The sequence below is a fragment of the Typopeltis vanoorti genome, chromosome 21, assembly GCF_054136105.1.
Source record: "Typopeltis vanoorti isolate ZY-2024b chromosome 21, IOZ_Tvanoo_1.0, whole genome shotgun sequence".
Lineage (NCBI taxonomy): Eukaryota > Metazoa > Arthropoda > Arachnida > Uropygi > Thelyphonidae > Typopeltis > Typopeltis vanoorti.
In genome coordinates, this window is record NC_143569.1 from 85,508,861 (window position 1) to 85,529,448 (window position 20,588).

At 37.3% G+C, this 20,588-nt stretch overlaps 1 protein-coding gene across 2 annotated transcripts in view; it reads left to right on the forward strand.

The window, feature by feature from the left end:
- Positions 1–20,588, forward strand: part of LOC150095072 (intraflagellar transport protein 81 homolog) — a 397,333-nt gene that overhangs the window by 104,756 nt on the left and 271,989 nt on the right. For both annotated transcript variants that reach the window (XM_090411322.1, XM_090411321.1), the window contains exon 4: positions 7,410–7,590. In XM_090411322.1, the coding sequence (XP_090267448.1) occupies positions 7,410–7,590 (181 nt within the window). The remainder of the gene's footprint in view (positions 1–7,409; positions 7,591–20,588) is intronic.

Sequence of the window (20,588 nt, forward strand, 5' to 3'; positions counted from 1 at the left end):
TCGTTTTAGGTAATCTACTTATTCCTTGTTTTCTTCTGTGCATTAAATTCAGCCTTACACTATTCTTCCTCAAAACAATTGGAATTCGTTGAAATTTTAGAATTCCGTATACATATTCCTAATTGCCTGTTAATTTCTCAGTTCCTTCTTAATTTATTTATGGCATATCCAAATCCCTTTGCTGCCACCTGTTACTTTACTCCTTGCTGTCCTGAATGCTTCTCCACTGTTTACTTTCGTTTTCCAATAAAATACCTTCATTCTTCCTGCTAAAATCCGGTTCTAGCCAGTTCAGCTCATATCAACTCCTTCTCCCTTCGAATACCATAGCTCACGTTCCACGCATGCGCTATCTAAAATTAACTCCGTTTCCTTGACAACAGCTAATCATATGCATTCAGAAGAATTACATAAAATTACTTTCTCTTTCAGTAATGTTAATTAAAAAAAATATATCACAGTTCATATAATATACATTTAAATTTACTTACACACAGTTTCTTACAACATTTACACAGGAATTAATAAAATAAACTGAATGATATTTTAATACAGAGTCCTATCAATATCAATACATATTTTAGATTAATTAATTAAACAGTAATAAACAGACTCCAAGTAATTATATGAATAATAATTTACAAGCAAGAGACTAATAACAAATAATATTTACAAGTCTTGCTTATAACATGTTGGATTATGTTAAATGTGAATGAAGTATTAAAACATACAAAATATCTTCATTCACAGTTTAACAGTAAGGAAATAAATGCTGCTTGGGAACATACAAAGAAATACATAACAGCATCAATGTGTGAATGTATTCTGAAGGCCAAATGCTGAATAAGGTAGGTATAAAATGTATGAATGAGGGACTTGAGCATGAAATCTGGAAGAAGACAGTATTTTGGAGGCAGTACAAGATGAATAATTGTAATAATCAATTTCATGACGAGTATAAAGAACAAGTAAGGAGAGCGACACAGTTAGAAAGGAAAACCAAAGTGCAATATGAGCAAAAATTGGCAAATCAGGCGAAGAAAAAGCCTAAAGAGTTTTTAGGCATGTGGTAAGTAGTAGGATGAATGATCATGGTAAGATGGTATTAATGATGAAAATGGTCGATTGGTAACTGTTGCAAAAGACATTGTTGAGGTATTCAGTAATCAATTTATAAGGGTTTTCATTCTGATCAGGGTGGAATCATGAGGAACTTAAGTGTAGAGGACATAGGAAAGGATGGCTTAATTGTTCCTTTCTTTTAGTGTTCATTTTAGAAATTATGGACTTTACAATCATGTTATAAATAACTCTTTTAATTTCCTGATGTTTCTATCTTCATATTAAGATCATCATCTGGAGTATATACAAATATACAAAGACAAGCTGAGTTACATTACACACAGTAAGCTAAAGAAACAATGATTTGATCACCGGTTAATCTACTGGCATGATCTCTAGTAAAAAAAAAAAAAAAAAATATTAATTATTTAGAAACTACATGAAAACTAAATTCTATTTAAGGTAACATAGGAAAAATTCTTGCTTATTTTGCTTAGTCTTCTTTCAGTAATAATGATGTCCTATTTTTAGCATTACAATTGTTATTTTAGATTTAGGATTCTGGATTATCTACAGTCCTGTTTATAGTTAACTCTTAGAGAGAAAGGTTCTGTGGGTAGAACCTTTCTCTCTAAGAGAAAGGTTCTACCAAGCATATGTTCCTTCCATATGCTTGGGATTTTTTGGCCATCATTATTGTTCAGATTGGGCTGGTTGATAAGAATCTCACAGGCTTCCTTAAATTTGCATTCATACCATGTTTTGGTGTGATGTAAACAACTGGTGCTTTTCCAGTTGTCAATTCTATGTAAACTGTTCAGGGCATAGTCAGAAAGGCTAGCTTCACCATAGTTATTATATTTAATGTGTCATTTATGTTCCTTTTGTCTGATAGGAATTGTACGTCCTGTTTCCCCTATATATGGCATATTACAGGTGCAATAAATACGGTATACTCCAGGGTGGCCCAGCAGAGGGAGTGGGCCTTTGGATGAGTTGAGTAAGCTTTTTAGTTTTGCAGGAGGTTTAAAGGTGGCTTTGAGGTTGTATTTTTGTAGTATTCTGTTTATTTTATCTGATGTCCCTTTAATATAAGGAATGGTTATAGTTTTATTGTAGTCTGGTTCATCTTTGTTTTTTATTGAGGTCTTGTAGAGAATTTTCGACATGGCTTGAAGATATAAGATCATGGACAGTATCACATGGCTATGCAGAAACAAAAAAAGCCACCAACAGAGAGAACTGAAAGGACATGGTGCTGCACCCTCTCACTGAGGAAGCTACATGAAGAAGAAGAAGAGAATTTTGTTAATGGTGTTATGGCTGTAACCATTTTTTAGAAAAGTATTGCTGATAACTTTAAATTCATCTTTTCGAAAATGAATGGCTTAATTGTGAGTGAGCAGGAGACATTTGAGGAAATAAATAACTTTGATGTCAATACGCAATAGGATTTGATGCCATATCACCACACTTCTTAAGGGAATGTTCCAGGGAATTGGCAGTAGCATTGGCATGCTTGTTTAATAAGAGTCTTACAGCGCAAGTTCAGAGGGAGTGGAAAGAAGGTAAAATTGTTCCACTGCATAAAGGTGGTGATAAGGCTGTGACTTCAATTTATAGGGCAATCTGTATATCTGGAGTTGTTGTGAAGGTACTAGAGTGATTAGTGAGAAGTAGGATACAGAACTTATTTGAAAGCAGCAGTATTCAGCATGTGTTTGTTTGTAAGGAGAGATCATGTTTTACCTACTTACTTCTGTACTATAACAAGGTGACAAATACCTTTGAACAGAGGAAATGCATATGCAGTGGTGTACTTGGATTTTGCCAAAGCTTTTGATAAGTTCCCACACAACAAACTTTTAAATAAACTGAAACATATGGGATTGGATAACAGACTTCTGAGTTGGATCAGTGACTGGCTGTCAAATAGGTATCAGAAAGTTGCATATGGGGATGCAGTATCCCATAAGAGGAAGGTCACTAGTGGTATGCTGCAGGAGTTAGGACCACTGTTGTTCACTTTGTATATTAATGATATTGGGATGCAGCTGTTTGCAGATGATTCAAAATTGGGGAGAGCAATGTAGAGTCAGGAAGATGTTATGGCCTTCCAGGAGGACTTGAATAGATTGCAAGAATGGGGGTAAGTGGAACTGTCAGTTCAATGTTGCAAAGTGTAAGGTTTTGAAATTTGGTAAGCAATGATGAGATGCAAAGTATACACTTGATGGGGAAACTTTAAAGGAGGTAGAAGAAATGATAGATCTGGCAGTGGTGGTGGACAAGGACCTGAAATTGAGCGGCCACATTGCACAAGTTGTGAAGACATCACATCGGATAATGGCATTGATGCGGAGGCCCGTGACATGCAGAAATAAAGAAGTTATGTGCACAATAATCCATATGAGGTCTTGATCAGACCTCATATGAATTATTGTGCACAGATCTGGTCACCAGGTTTTCATGGTGATGAGGATATGTTGGAAGGGTCCAAAGAAGATTCACGAAGGTTGTCAGTGATCTTTGGAATGTGAAGTATGAGGACAGATTCAGAGAATGTAAATTGCAAAGCCTCGTGAATAGCAGGAAGAGGGAGGAAGGGAATATGATTGAGACATATAAGCTAGTCAGAGGTTGTTATGAGGTTGACATGTAAGAGATTTTTCATAGAATCAGAGAGGGGTAGAACATGATGCTTTCACTGGAAACTGTATAAAAATGATGTGAGCAGAGGAGTGAGGAGAAGGTTCTTTGCATGGAGAATGGTTGGTGAGTGGAATATATTGCCTGAGTGTGTTGTGAATGTAGACACATTGAATCATCTTAAGGCACATTTGGATGAGCTTTGTGTGCAATAGTGTGTACCTCCCATGATGAGTCTCTGACTCCATGGAGGTCAGATGTTAATAATAATAATAATAAAAGACTTTTCCTTGAATATGCTTCTGCCTTAAAACCACCCTAATCCCAACAAATTTGGTTGCATGAAACTGCCCCAAATTTTGGAAGTTCTCATCTTCCATGCTTCAGCCTAACAGCCAATGACACCCAATTTAGCCTAAATAAATTGGGACTTTATTTATAAAGTCCTAAATAATGTTTAGGACTTTAGATCTACTTTCAGTTGATATTGTGATTGTCTGTGGAAAATAATAGTGGTGGTGGCAGGTGATAGATGCCATTAGTGTAGTTATGGTTAGTTGTAGTTGGTGGATTGAGTGGTGGAGACAGAGAGATGTAGAGTAGGTGTCCTTCTCGATGAGTCTCTGGACTCCCTGGAGGTGTCACATAATAATAATAATAATAATAATATGCTTCAGCTTCTTTGCTTCAGTGTAGTGCCTGCATGTGTCCTATTATATGTTGTTCCCTGATGATGGCTATTGGACTTTGTCGAAATATTGGAATATTAATTAAATTTATTTTAGTTAATCTTGGCCTGCGTTCTAATTTCCTTAAAAATCCAGTTATGAATAGCCAACATACCAGCCTTACCACCAGACTTGTGAATGGTTATGTTTCACAGGCACCAACGATTTGCAGACCAACTAATTTTATCAGCCAATAAACTTCTTTATGAGGGTGGTCTGAAAAATTTCAAAATTATAATTTTGAAATTTATAATTTCAAAATTATTTTTATTTTTCAACATAATCTCCCTTAAGACTAGTTTAAGGGAGATTTATTCCAGCAATGCTCCAGTGCCATTATCCAGTCCCTGTAGTGGTTCTCAGTAAGATCTGCAAAATACCCCTCTACAGCTGCAATCACCTCTTAATAAAAGAAAAATGCTGACCAGCAAGGAAGAGTTTTAGTTTTGGGAAGAGATAGAAGTCAGAGGAGGCCAAATCTGGGGAATAGGGTGGATGTTCCAACAATTCATAGTGCAGATCCCTTAATTTTCCCATTGTCAAAACACCTTTGTGGGCAGGTGCATTGTCCTGATGAAAGATAATTTTTTTCTTCTGCAAACCTGGTCTTTTCTCATGAATTTTTTTGAGAAAGTCTGGTTAAAAGATCAGAATAATATTCCCCAGTTATTGTTTTACCCTTTTCAAGATAATTAATAAACAAAATGCCTTTAGCAGCCCAAAACTCCGATGCCATGACATTTCCTCTGATGGAACTGACTTTGTCTTCTTTAGCGCTGAACAACCGGCTTCTGTCCACTTTTGACTGCTGTTTGGATTCTGGTGTGTAATGGTGAATCCAAGTCTCATCCATAGTAATAAATTGATGCACAAAATCAGTTTTATTCTTGTTAACCTCCAAGCACTGTTCAGAGATTTTCATACGAGTGTGTTTTTGATGTGCTGTGAGCAATTGCAGCACCCATCTTGTGCAAACCTTTTTCATTTGCTTCATGTAAAATATAACCTGGACGTTCTTTTGAAATGCATGTAGTCTCAGCAATTTCACGCACTTTGACTCGCCGGTCATCCCATTCGATATCGTGCATATCAATGATTTCTGGTGGTGTTACACTATTTGCACATCCCTCACGTGGATTATCTTCAAGGCTGGTACAGCCACGTTTAAACTTGGCAGCCCATTTCTTAATTGTTGAAAACGAAGGAGAACAGTGCTCATTAACTTTTATGAACTTCGAATGAATTTCTTTTGGCATTAAACCTGCTTTTACAAAGAATTTTATAACTGCACAATACTCAGTTTTATCCATTTCAAGGGATACAGACAACACTTTTGCTTCAGACAGCTGTATAAAACAAACTACTAGATAGAATGATTTGCAATTTCACATGGATGCTTATGACAGATGTACCAGCTTAGAAAAAAAAATCTTGCCGATAGTGTTGCCATCTATGGTTAAGGTCGAGAACATTTCAGACCACCCTTGTATTTCTAGTACTGTTTGCATTGGTGTATATATAAACACAATCACTTGTCCCTTGTTCCCATTTCCTTTCTAGAATTTCTCACTCTTTCATTACACAAGACAGTTGATTTCACTGCTTCCATTGAGCCATCATCACTGTCTATAGACACTCCTCTGAGTTGCAAGCTACTTGCTTCAAATTGTTGCTCTTACTCAAATGTAGACCATCTCAACCAGATAGCTTGTTTCTACCTTCAAATTTATCTTATCTTCCTAGACATTCTCTTCTTCCAAGTTCTCTGCTATGTACCTCAGCAACATGCTCTCTGCTCTCCCTCTCAAATTCTTCCATTTCACTATCTCTGATGGGGCCATCGGATTCTCCCCTCAAATCATTCTCATTATCACGAATGTACAAATTGAGCATCAGCAACTCAACAGAGCTTATGGTACACCATTGATTACTTGCCTACTCCTTGATTCAAGTTCACCACAGACTCTGTACTTGATATTTGGAATAATATTGGGAATGATCCGAGGGAAAGTATTCATTTGTTTTTTGATGATACTAATCTTGGGAGTAATGTAGTAAATAAAGAGATGTGAGCTCATGTTTGTTGGGTAAAGGATAATGGTTGCCAGTTTAATGTGTCAAAGAGTAAGGTTATACACTTTGGGCTGAAAAGATTGAGCTGTGTGTTACATTAATGGGACTGTTACTGCAGGAAATTGATGAGACTAGAGATGGTAGCAGATAAGGAGTTAATGTTCAGGGGACATATTGCAGAATTTGGCAAGAATCAGTCATTAGAACGTTGATAAACATATTGATGAGAAGGAATGATGAAGTTTTATCTCTCTTTATAAGGTTTTGTAGACATATGGATTATTATCCATAAATTGGTCACCTCTGTTTTTTTTTTATATGAAGAATTAGTGAAGAAGATTCAGTGACAGACGACATTGTCTACTCATGATGAGAAATAGATTGAAGGTTTGTGGGTTGCAAAATTTATGAAATTTCATTTCACAATGCTATGTGAAATGAAATTCAATACCAATCTATCCACTATAACAAACTGATCCTGTGGTCCTACAAATTTGCTATAATGAAAGTCGATTATATCAGTTAATCAGGTTAAAAAGAGGTAATGTACAAATCATGGTTAGTGTGAGCTTTCAATGATCAGATTTTAGACCCATGAATATGTGTAGATAATAATAATCTCAGAAACTTCTTGTAATAGTTGAATGATGGTCACATAAAATGCATTGGTCATGTATTAGCTTAGCATTGTTCAGGTAATGTTTCTGTAAAGGTTTATGAAAACAAATTTTATTTATTTATTTATTTTTTCTCAATAAAAAAAAAAACTTCTACTGAATTTTGAGAGAATCAGAATTACTCAGGTTAACTGAGTAATTGCTTTTATATACTTTAATCATACTGTTTAAATTTTTTATTTATTTTGTTTAAAATCTGTATTTTTGAATTATTTTGAAGGAGCACTTTTCGTCAAGGCATTGTATCTGGAGAAAAGAGCGTGATCCATCATATCTTAGAATGGTTATTGCATCGGATTCCTGAACTTAAAAAACGAGCTTATTTGGCCCAATTCTTAGTGAAAGTAGAATTGTCACCTGATATTGAAGGAGATTCTGATATAATGGATCTGTATGAAAATGTGAGTGTCGTTAACTGAGTTACAAGAAAAATATGTATAGAATTGCAAAAATGAGATAAAATAAACAAGACAAGATAAAATAATTCCAATAATTCTGTACTTCCATTATAGTTTTTTAATAATGCAAGCCATTAAAGCTTTGATAATGACTTTTGTTTGCCATAGAAAGGACTTAATATCCTTTGCTGATAACTGAATGAACTTTTCTTTACTTTTTTTTTTTATCTGCCAGATGGAGAGGTTATATTGTTACGAGATAGCAGTAAAAAAAAAAAAAAATGTTTCATTATTATTTATTAGAGTGTTTACTTTAAATTATACAGAATTAAGCCAGATGCAATGTATAATCTGTGGGTAATTTTCACTTGGGGATTTTGTACAAACATAATATTTCAGTATAGTTGGTAGTGTTTTTTGTGCAGTGTTTAAGTAATGGTTGCAGCCACATCTCAGTTTGCCAATGGCTTATTACCATCTATGGGATTTTGTAGTATGCAGTGCTTGTAGCATGTGTGCATCCCAGTAGTTAGGAATGTGGCAGATGAGAGATTGGAGAGCATATATGCAGAAAATGGAAAGAACTTTGTGATTTAGAAAATAGCATAATGGACCTCAGCAGCGTTACATCAGAAACATCAGAATACTGACCAAGAGAGATGAGTAGCGTGATTGCAAGTGAGTAACACAAGTTCAATATGAATGAAAAAATAAAAGTAGAGAGCATAATAGGTTTGAAATATCGTGAAGTTTTCGAAGATGGTGTTAATTGGAAGGATGAACGTCTGCATGCTACCTACAAGTAAGAGTAGGTAGCTTGCAGAGAGAGAGAGAGATGGATGTACTGAAAGAAGAAGTGGAATGTATCAGAAACAAGTTCAGAAGCATGAAAGATAAGATTAGACAACTGGAAACAATGAATGCAAAACGAATCAGAGTAGGGGTGAGAAAGAGTTATGGGAATGATAGAAGGAGAGAGAATAGGAGAATCAGTAAAAGAGAGAGAATGAGAGAAAGGTGAGACAGTGCTGCAACCAGGAATGGAGAAATTACAAGACAACAGGTAAGTGGGAGGAACAAATAAAGAAAAGAATGAAAGAAAGAAAAGAGTGGTAAGAGGTGTGATGTATGGAGACTCGATGGGCCATGGTGCATAAGATAGAATGCTAGAGGAGCGTTTGCCTGGAGGAATGATAGAGTGTGACTATGGCAATTAAGCAAGGTGAAAGGGTGGATGAGATGATGCTGATGGTGGACACGAATGACAGGAAGAAGTGTGAATCGAGAGTAGCAAGAGATCTAAGGTTCATGCTTCAAGTTGTATGGAAGAAGACTGAGAGAGGGAAGATAGTGAGTGTGTTGCCCAGGTATGATAATGCAGAGCTGTGGAGAAGAGCATCAATAATGAATAATATAATGGCCAGAATATGTCGAAGGGAGGCTTGGATTATGTGGATGCTTGGAGGCCATTTGAAGAGAGAAAGGAACTGTATGTAACAGATGGCTTACATTTGAAAGAGGAAGAATGTGGGCATCTGGTGAGAATGTTATTCTCTGAACCAGTCAGCGTATCAATGCAGGGAAACGAAACTAGAATTGTCAGGGTGAATGGTAGCAAGGATGGCCTTTTGTGAAATAGGTGTTGGGAGAAAGGGGAATACTGAATGCTGTATTCAATAATGCTGAATTCAGTGGAGTCTGGAGGGGATAATGATAGGTATAGAAACAGTGACAATGCCTTGATTCTTTATAATAATGCCAGGAGTATCCAGAATAAAGGAAATGAATTGGTGCCACTGATAGCATCTGCTGTCCAAAAATTATTGTAATCTCTGACACATGGTTTGTGGAAGATGATATACTGACAAGAATAGAAGTAGCAAGGTATAGCATTTTTTGACAATCTAGGATGGACAAATGCAGTGGTGGAGTACTGCTTATGGTAAGTGATGACTTATGTACTCAGGATTTAGAGAGTAATTACACTAATGATTTTGAAACATGTGGTGTGAGGAAGAGTTCAGCAGGACAGGATATTTAGGAGGAGCATTGCTAAAAGCCAGGGAAAAAAAGAGAGTGAAGAGCAAGATGTGAATGATTTGAGGCCATTTGAAGACAAAAAGGAACTGTGTGTAAGAGATGTTTAGGTAGTTGAGCTTGATGAGTGCAAAAAATAATGATTGTTATGGGTGATTTTAACTACAGCACTATAAATTAGGAAGAGGAAACTGCATGTAGCAGTGGAATGGAATTTTTGGTCTGCTGAGGGACAAACATCTTAGGCATCAGTAGAAGGAACACATGGTTCCTTCTACATGTCATCTCAGTTATAATTAGATCTTCTGATGCTATGACCAAATCCAAAACTCAGATGACATCTCTGCCCATAGTTGGAGAGAGGGAATGACCATGTGGTTTTGACTTGGAAGATGAATAGACATGCAGGAGTATCAAAGAAAAATGAATGTATGCAAAATTATAAGACAGGTGATTATAATAGTCTTAGATACCAACTTGGGGAAGTTCCATGGAGGGAGGAATTGGAAGGGTGGGATATCATCAGTGATTGGGAACTTGTGAAGGAATATTTATTAGCAGCAATAACAATAGCAAGTTGCATACTGCGAGTGAAGAAGAGGGCAAAATTTGATGTAAAGTGAATGGCAAACAATATCAAATGAGAACTGCAGGTAAAAAATGGGTTATGGAAGAGATACGTGGAGAGCATATGCATGATGAATATAAGAACTCAGGCCAGGAAAGTGACTGGTATGGTAAAGAAAACAAAACTGGAATATGAGAAGAGATTGGCCTTGAGATCCAATGAAAATCCTAAGAAATTATTTTGTTATATGACCAGTAGGAGGAGAAATGATTGTGGAAGAATGACATTGTTGGATAAAAATGGCACATAGAGTGACTGATGCAAAGGACATAGTTGAGGTGTTCAATAAACACTTTATTGGGGAATTTCATCCTGGAGAAGTAGGTTTTAATACTAGATGGATAGGGCAGGTTCGAGGTTTAGAAGTGTACGAAGAGAGTGTGTTTCAAATACTGAGTACTCTGAATGTCAATAAAGCAATGGTACATGGGATTTTGCCATGGATTTTGAGAGAATGCGCTAAAGAACTGACAGCTCTGTTGATTGGCTTTTCACTGAAAGTCTGGCCATGGGAAAGGTTCCAAGAAGTGGAAAGAGGGTAAAATAGTGCCATTGCATAAGAATGGTAACAGATTGGAAGTGTCAAACTATAGATCAGCTTGTATTTCATCAGTAGTTGTTAAGATTTTGGAGAAGTTAATGAGGGATCATTTACAGGACTGGGTTCTTTGAATTTAACCTTTAAGGGATCATTTACAGGACTGGGCAGATGAGGGTATTGTTATCTGTGAGAGTCAGCATGTATTTGTTAAGGGGCACTTTCGTTTTAGTAATATGATTGCCTTTTATAATAAAGTGACAAGAGTGGTTGATGAGGGAAAGGCATATTCTACCTCTTTTTGGATTTTACAAAGACATTTGACAGGGCACCACATGATAAGCTGATGTTTAAGTTGCAGCACATAGGTTTAAGATGTCAGGTTAGTGAACTGGATTTCGAATTGGTTATTTGAAATGCATTGCTTGATGAGGGAAAGGCATATTCTGCCTTTTTTTTTTTTTTTTTTTTTTTTTTTTTTACAAAGGCATTTGACAGGGTACCACATAGAGTGACTGATGCAAAGGACATAGTTGAGGTGTTCAATAAACACTTTATTGGGGAATTTCATCCTGGAGAAGTAGGTTTTAATACTAGATGGATAGGGCAGGTTCGAGGTTTAGAAGTGTACGAAGAGAGTGTGTTTCAAATACTGAGTACTCTGAATGTCAATAAAGCCTTTGTAAAAAAAAAAAAAAAAGGCAGAATATGCCTTTCCCTCATCAAGCAATGCATTTCAAATAACCAATTCGAAATCCAGTTCACTAACCTGACATCTTAAACCTATGTGCTGCAACTTAAGCATTGCTTGATGAGGGAAAGGCATATTCTGCCTTTTTTTTTTTTTTTTTTTTTTTTTTTTTTTTTTACAAAGGCATTTGACAGGGTACCACATAATAAACTGATATTTAAGTTGCAGCACATACGTTTAGATGTCAGTTTAGTGAACTGGATTTGGGATTGGCTATCTGATAGGTATCAAGGAAGCAGAAGGTTACAAGTGGGTCCCACAGGGCTCAGTACTAGGACCTGTATTGTTTAACCTTTATATCAGTGACATTATCAATGGATTGCAGGATATTCAATTGTTTGCAGAGATGAGGTGAAGCTGGGAAGGGTTATTAGTAATAGTGCAGATGTGGTAGCCCTGCAAGAGGATTTGTGTAAAGTAGGTAGATGTGCAAATCAATGGGGATATCAGTTTGATTCAGCTAAACGTAAAGTCTTGAAGTTTTGGATACATCGACAGGAGGCATACTTTGTTGGAGGAACTGTACTGGAGGAAGTGGGCGAGGCAAGGGATCTGGTGATGATTGATGGAAACCTGAAATTCAGGGAACATATTGCAAAGGTGGTGGAGGTAACCCAGAGAATTGCTGCAATACTGAGAAGGATGCTGACCTGCATAGATAAAAGAGTTGTCATTCCATTATATAAATCCCTGATCAGACCACACCTGGACTATTATGCTTGGTCCCCCATGATTTGAAGTGGATAAATTAACTGTGAAAAAGTGCAGAAACAGATAACAAAGATGATATCAAGACTATACAATGTTAGTTATGAGGATCGGCTGACGAAATGTGGACTACAGAGTTTGGTAGATAGAAGAAGGAGAGGTGATATGAATGAGACTTTTAAACTATGGAGAGGTAGTTACAGGATTTGCACTGGTGAGTTCTCTTGTTTGGTGGAACAGGGTAAGGAGCAGGGACAAGTAGCCATCCCTGGAAGTTATAAAAGAAAGTTGTGAGCAAGAGAGTAAGCAGTGGTTTCTTTGCATTGAGGGTGGTTGAACTGTGGAATGCATTGCCTGATAGAATGGTGAGAGCACGAATGGTCAATGGATTCAAGGAGTGGTATGACAGACTTTGTGTTTTCTAAGGTGGGCTTTCCATGGTGAATCTTGTGACTCCATGGAGGCCTGAATCATAATCATAATAATAGTAATAATAATTATTATTATTATGATAATAATATAAATTATATTTATCTATAAATAAATTATAATTTTTCTAAGTTATTTGGTCTCAGGGAAGTCAGTAGGGTTTGTTTCACCCTACAAAATAGTTAAATGCTCTTCAAATGACATGCATTATTTGGTCACAATCATAACTTTAGTTGCTTTTTCACTGCTCTGATATATGAGGAGTACAAAAGATTTGAGATCCCAAATATCTTAATATATAGATGAGCAAGGGAGGATGCATTTGCTTGTCAGTCAATGAATATATCCACATGCCATGGAAAGATAAGTTTTTTTTGATTTTATTTCAAAGTTTGCTTATTTTTGGTTTCTGTCTAGTCTGATTGTGAGAAATTAAATATGAGAGTATGTATATATTTTGGTGTATCTGTAAATAAATCTCATACAGCTGAATGTAAAATATAACAGTGTAATGTCAGTCTAGTCATCGGTGTTCAATAAGTTTAAAATAAGCAGCTTTTGTTAGATATAGTATATGTGTCATGGGTTCAAAATTATGAAAGGTCATGCCAAAAATGCTTCAATAGCAAGATAATCTAATTGTGAATAACAGAGCCCAAAAATATGTATTGGAGAGCATAAAAGTAGGAATAGAATCTGCAGAGTGATGCAGCATCTTGAGAAGTTAAAAAAAAAAAAAGGGAATAACTATGCAAGACGGAAAAAAAAGGACGATATGAAAGAGCTTAAAATATACAGAAAGGAGATAAACATACCAAGAAATTATATACTTGGTTTTAATCCTTTACCCAAGGAAGCAAAACAATGTTTTGCACATGAAATATATATTCATGTCTGAGCTACTTCTATTTAAAGGCTAATTATTTCACATTACTTGCCTTCTCTCATCCAGAAATTTTTATTAATAAGATATAGCACCTTTTGACTACTTGTATATGAGTTATATGTCACTTCTGCATTACTTCAACCTTGGTATCTCTCTCATATTTGGCTCCCACTGATGTGACCTCAATAAAGGTCGAAACCAGTCTGGGCAGTGACCCATTCCATTACCCATAGCATTTTACGTCTGAAAGAGTGTGTGTGTGCACGCTTTGCATTGTGGGATACATACCATGGCAAGTTATGTGAAGTAATTAGCATCTATGTACAAGTAGCTCAGATGTGAATATATTTCACATGCAAAACATTGTTTTGCTTCCTTGGGTAAGGATTAAAACCAAGTATATAATTTCTTGGTATCTTTAATGCATAGGAGATAGTGTTGTATGGCAAGTTCATGATTATAATAAAATTAGTTTAATCCTTTATCCAAGTGTGAGCAAACAAAGTTTGCGCCTGAAAGTATCTTCAGGACTGGGGTAAGGTGGTACAACACCAGGGCAACTCGTTGCAAAGGTGGAGCAAGTTACCAACACTCCTAACTCAGTATCTCCTATAATGCAAAACACATCTCCTTGCGGATATGTCTGATGTTATGCATTAAGGGAAGGGCCACTACCCAGACTAGTTTCGACCTTTATTGAGGTAGAATGGGAGTTCATGTCTCTCATCATTGGCCTTTGGAGAATAAAGCATGCTGAGGATCAGCAGACAGTGAGAGAGGACGATAATTATTATTATTATTATTATTATTATTATTATTATTATTATTATTACCACGGGCTACTCCAGGAGTCCTTAGACTCATCGAGGGAGGCCCTAAACATCATGTTCACGCAGCTGTTCAACATTCTCACAGTATCTATCATACCTTGCCTTGAACTCGCTCACTGTCATAGCACCCGCAACAGACTCTGGCAGCTTATTCCACTCATTTACCACTCTAAAAGTAAAGAACCCAGCTCTAACACCCCTGCTAACCACGCTCTTGCCTAGCTTCCATGGGTGTCCCCTAGTTCTCCCACCACCAGTCCTGATCTCAAAAATATCATCTGAATTAATCCTATAGAATCCTTTTAGCAATTTGAATGTCTCAATCATGTCTCCCCTTTTCCGCCTATCAACTAGTTTCTGCAACCCACAAATCTTCAACCTGTTCTCATATGGTTCATTCCATAGACCTGCTATCATCTTAGTCACTCGCCTCTGGATCCTCTCAACCTCCTCCCCATCAAGAAGGAACCGAGGTGACCAAATCTGGGCACAGTAGTCGAGATGAGGTCTTATCAGGGCTCGGTACAGAGGTACAATAACTTGTTTTTCTCTGCTCGTCAAGGTATTTTTCAACAACCAAGTGAGTTGATGAGCTGATTTAGCTACTTTCGCAATGTGCCCCCTAAACTTCATCTCCCTATCCACCAACACTCCCAAGTCCCTGGCCTCATCAATCTCTTGGAGTACAGTTCCTCCAATATGGTATACTGCTGCTAATCTTTTCACTCCGAAATGCATAACCTTACATTTTGTCACATTAAATTGCCATCCATTCTCCTTAGTCCAGAACTCCAATCTATCTAAGTCATCTTGCAAGACTTTGACATCTTCTGCATTCACTATCGCCCTACCCAACTTTGCATCATCAGCGAACAAATGAACTGTCCCACTTAGACCCTTCCCTATATCGTTAACGAACAGATTAAACAGCAGTGGTCCAAGAACAGAACCCTGTGGCACACCACTAGTCACAGGCCGTTTTTTGGACTCTACTCCTGAATAAACTACTCTTTGATATCTCTCCATCAACCACCCAGCTATCCATCTCACCAACCCTATATCCATTCCCATATGTTGTAGTTTACGGATTAGAATTCCATGTGGTATCCTGTCAAACACCTTTGCCAGGTCCAGCAGTATCACAGTAAACCCATTTCCCTTATCCAGTTCAGCCGTCACCTTGTTATAAAACTTGAGCAAGTTACTGAGGCATGATCTACCCTTCACAAAGCCATGCTGTTCTCTGTACAGTATCTCATTTTCATCAATCCATTCCTGTATTTTTCCCTTGACTACTTTCTCCAAGACCTTGACAACGACTCCTGATATGCTGATCGGTCGGTAATTTGCAACCATAGTCTTGGATCCTCCTTTATGCAGTGAAACTATTTTCCCCTCTTTCCACGCCTTCGGGACTAAGCCAGACCTGAGACTCAGATTAAACAACATGGTCAAGGGCACTGATAATTCATTAGCCGCTTCATGCAAGACCCGTGCCGGTATACCATCCAATCCCACAGATGTATTCACATTAAGGTTCTGTAATAGACTATTCACCTCCACTTCATTCATCACAATTCCCATATAAACTAATGGTTCCTTCATTTTTTCAACGTCACCACCTGGATGATATACTTTTGCAAAGTGCGCGCTCAGTAACTCCACTATATCGACTGGTTCAGTGAACTCTTTACCATCGTCATTCCTTAAAATCATTTTGCCATGTACAGTTTTTTCTTGCTTGCAGCATATTGAAAGAACTATTTGGGATTCTCTTTTGCTTGCATAGCTAGTTTCCTTTCATAATCGGCTTTTGCTGTTTTTACCACACTCGTTACCCTTCTGGCCTGTACTTTATACCGTTCGTGTGCCTGCAGGTCACCCCTTTCTTTAAATTCCCTCCATAGTTGTTTCTTTTTTTGCAGCTCAAGCTTAATGGTGTTATTCATCCATTTAACCCCTCCTTGTTTCACTATTCGGACCTTAGGTATACAATCAGCCATAACCTCCTGTAAATGCTCTTTGATCACTTCCCATGCTCTATCAACGTCCAGCCCTTGCAGTTGTACATGCCATGGTACTGATCCAAGCAATCTCCTAAGCTTGTCATACTTGCCAGCACGGTAATTCCACATACACCCTGTCTTAATCACAAATTTCACACCTTTAGCCACCTCCCAGGTCAAGACCTTATGATCACTCTCACCAATAGGTGGCAACATGGTCATATTCATTACAGTCAAATTCTCAGATACTATTACCAGGTCAAGCACTCTCACACCCCTAGTATTTTCAATTACATGCTGTTTCAGATAGTTATCCCTTAATAATTGAATAAAATCCATTTCCTTCCTCACATGTGTCCTCTCCTCCTTCCAATCAATGTTACCATAGTTGAAATCCCCCATAATAATTACCCTCCTTCCACTCATTTCATCAATTTGTTTATGCATACCATCTCCACCATCTATTCCATCACCTGGTCTATAGCAGCACCCAACTGTATATTTTATTCTGCCAGTATCAATCTCACACCAAATAGCCTCAAATGAGCTCCTTTCACTATCCTGCAATACTTCAATTCTCCTTGGCTGCAGTTCATCAGCTATCATCAATAACACCCCTACCCCAATTTTATTCTCTCTGTCCCTCCTAAACATACTATAACCTACACATTCTATCCCACTAACTATATCATCTTCCGTCAGCCATGTTTCACTAATGCCAATAACCTGTGGCCAGGAAGAGCCAATCAAGGCCAAAAATTCTTCCTTCTTGTTCCTAATACTCCTGGCATTAGTATACATGAATTGCAGTGTTCCCTTTGTCCCACCCCTATCTTGATGCGTTATTCTAAATATCCCATTCCCATTTTTTGTCCTTATTGCTGTCTCAGGTACATTATATACATTTTTACACTCAACTGTCTCACTGATGTCTGGATATCCACTTCCCCCCCTCCTTGGTAGTTCTAGTTTCCCTGGTTCTGCACATCCATTTTCACTTCATTCACAACACTTTTTCCAGTCTCCGCACACCAAGTCCATTCAAATGCAGGCCATCCATCTTGTATAAGTCCTTTCGCCCATCAAACTCATTCCACACGTCCACAAATTCCACACCACACCGTCCACATAACCTGCGCATAATATCATTTGCGATTATGGCCCTCCTTCTAAACTCCTCTCTGTCATACTGCGGTAACAGACTCACCATTCTAACTCTGTCACTCTTTTCTTTCGCTACCTTTAACAATACTTTCAAGTCCTCTCTCATAAAAAATTTATCACCTTTCATTTCATTCGTACTAGCCACAATTGTTATTTCTTTCACCCTCTGTTTTTGCACGCCTCAGTCAACCTGTTTAGCCATTTTAGGCTAATTTCTCTGTAACACAATCTCAATTTATCTGTTCAAAAAAGGTTAACTTAACCATAAAATTTTGTCTAAAGTTCGCATATAAATTTATCCAATTTAATGATTTAATCAGGTGTCTATGGAGGATATCCGTTGAGGGCTCTTCAGTGGGAGCCAGGCCCAAGTGGAGATACCAGGCAGAAGCATTAGCAGGTCATCTCCACCTATAGGAGTTGCCAAATGGTGTGCCACCCTTTTTTAATAAATTACTCTGGATTTAGAGAAAGATGTTGAAAGTTTATTTTTCACTTGGTTAGAGTATAATAAAATTAGTTTAATTAGTTTATGGAAAATACCTAAGAGTAGCAATCGGAACTTCCCCCACCTTTGCAACGAGTCGTCCGGTATTGTACTACGTACTAGGATCACTTGCATTTGCTAACGCTAGTGTCGCCGATACTTTATAGTTTACTATATTCGGCAAGAAACTCTCTGATTCCAATCTTTGAGTTTCTTATTCGGTTTTAAAACTATGTGGGATTTAATATCCCCATAATTTAAGTAATGTTTTCATTGCCGAAATGAAGCTTATTAGCTCTTTATAGTTAAGTAACTTAATGGTTGCACCTGTCTGGAAAACTCGTTCGCAGAGTATATAAGTTCTTTTCGCTATACACTTCGGTATTAGGTCTAACTACTCACTGATGAAGCCTCAAAAAAGGCTGAAACCGGTCTGGGTAGTGACCTCCCTCCATAATGTAATAACAGCATACATTTCCTAGGAAATGTGTTTTTACATTATGGAAAATACCTAAGAGTAGCGATCTGAACTTCCCCCACCTTTGCAACGAGTCGTCCGGTATTGTACTACATACTAGGATCACTTGCATTTGCTAACGCTAGTGTCGCCGATACTTTATAGTTTACTATATTCGGCAAGAAACTCTCTGATTCCAATCTTTGAGTTTCTTATTTGGTTTTAAAACTATGTGGGATTTAATATCCCCTTAATTTAAGTAATGTTTTCATTGCCGAAATGAAGCTTATTAGCTCTTTATACTTAAGTTAGTTTAATCCTTTTTCCAAGTGTGAGCAAACAAACTCCTATAATGCAAAACACATCTCCTTGCAGATATGTGGTACAACACCAGGGCAACTCGTTGCAAGGTGTTGTACCACCTTACCCCAGTCCTGAAGATACTTTCAGGCGCAAACTTTGTTTGCTCACACTTGGAAAAAGGATTAAACTAATTTTATTATACTCTAACCAAGTGAAAAATAAACTTTCAACATCTTTCTCTAAATCCAGAGTAATTTATTAAAAAAGGGTGGCACACCATTTGGCAACTCCTATAGGTGGAGATGACCTGCTAATGCTTCTGCCTGGTATCTCCACTTGGGCCTGGCTCCCACTGAAGAGACCTCAATAAAGGTCGAAACTAGTCTGGGTAGTGGCCCTTCCCTTAATGCATAACATCAGACATATCCACAAGGAGATGTGTTTTGCATTATAGGAGATACTGAGTTAGGAGTGTTGGTATCTTGCTCCACCTTTGCAACGAGTTGCCCTGGTGTTGTACCACCTTACCCCAGTCCTGAAGATACTTTCAGGCGCAAACTTTGTTTGCTCACACTTGGATAAAGGATTAAACTAATTTTATTATACTCTAACCAAGTGAAAAATAAACTTTCAAAAAAAAAAAAAGTTCATGATTAGAAGTGTATTTGATACAGATATAATGATATCAAGTTTTCTGTGAGGAAGATTCAAAGTGTAAATGATGTTAGAATGTAAAGAGAGAAAGTGAAAGAGTCAATTAAAGATAGGTAATGATGACAAGACACATTCATTAATTGACAGAGGTGCTCATATTTATTTATTTTTTTTTTTTTTATTCCTGTATTCTTATAGAAATAGAAAGTAAAGATTTTTTTTGTTTCTCCCACCCATGAAAGGTTATTTGCAAACCTATAGTACATTTGGTACTGGGCAAAGAATTTTTTTTTTCTATTTTTTTTATCAATTTTATATATTTTCCTCCCATGTCCAGTAAAAAAACTTACTCAACTCTAATTCATAGTATTGTAATAATATAGTGATATACCAATTTACCTATGGAGATACTGAAAGCCTTTCAATATGAGGCCTTGATCAGGCCTCATATGGATTATTGTACACAGATTTGGTCGCCGGGTTTTCATGGTGATGAGGATATGTTGGAAAGGATCTGGAGAAGATTCACAAAGATAGTCGGTGGTCTTTGGAATGTGGAGTACAAGGACAGATTGACAGAAAGTATAAGTTCCAAAGTTTCATGAATAGGAGGATGAAGGGGGTGGGAACATGATTGAGACATATAGGCTTCTTTTCTTCTTCTTTTCAACCATTTTCTGTTCACTGGTGGACGAAGGCCACCTCCAGTTCTTTCAACCTTTCTCTGTGGCAGTGGTTGACCAATTTTTCCCAACAAATTTTGACAGTTCATCACTCCACCTTCTTTTAGGACGTCCTCGGCCTCGTTTCCCTTCTTTTGGAATCCAGTTCATTACTATAGTGGTCCATCGCACATCTTCTTTCCTGGTTAGATGTCTGGCCCATTTCCATTTTAGCTGCTTATGATGAAGAATGATGTCAGTGATGTGAGTCCGGCTTCTTATCCAGGTGTTATGCTTCTTGTCTTTTAATGTGATGCTAGGCATCACATTAAAAGACAAGAAGCTTTAAAAGACATCAACCTCTCCATTTTTCTTTGAGTTGTTGTTAGTTTATTTACCAGTGCTTTTGTTAGCGACCAAGTTTCACAACCATATGTGATGACTGGAAGTACACACTGGTT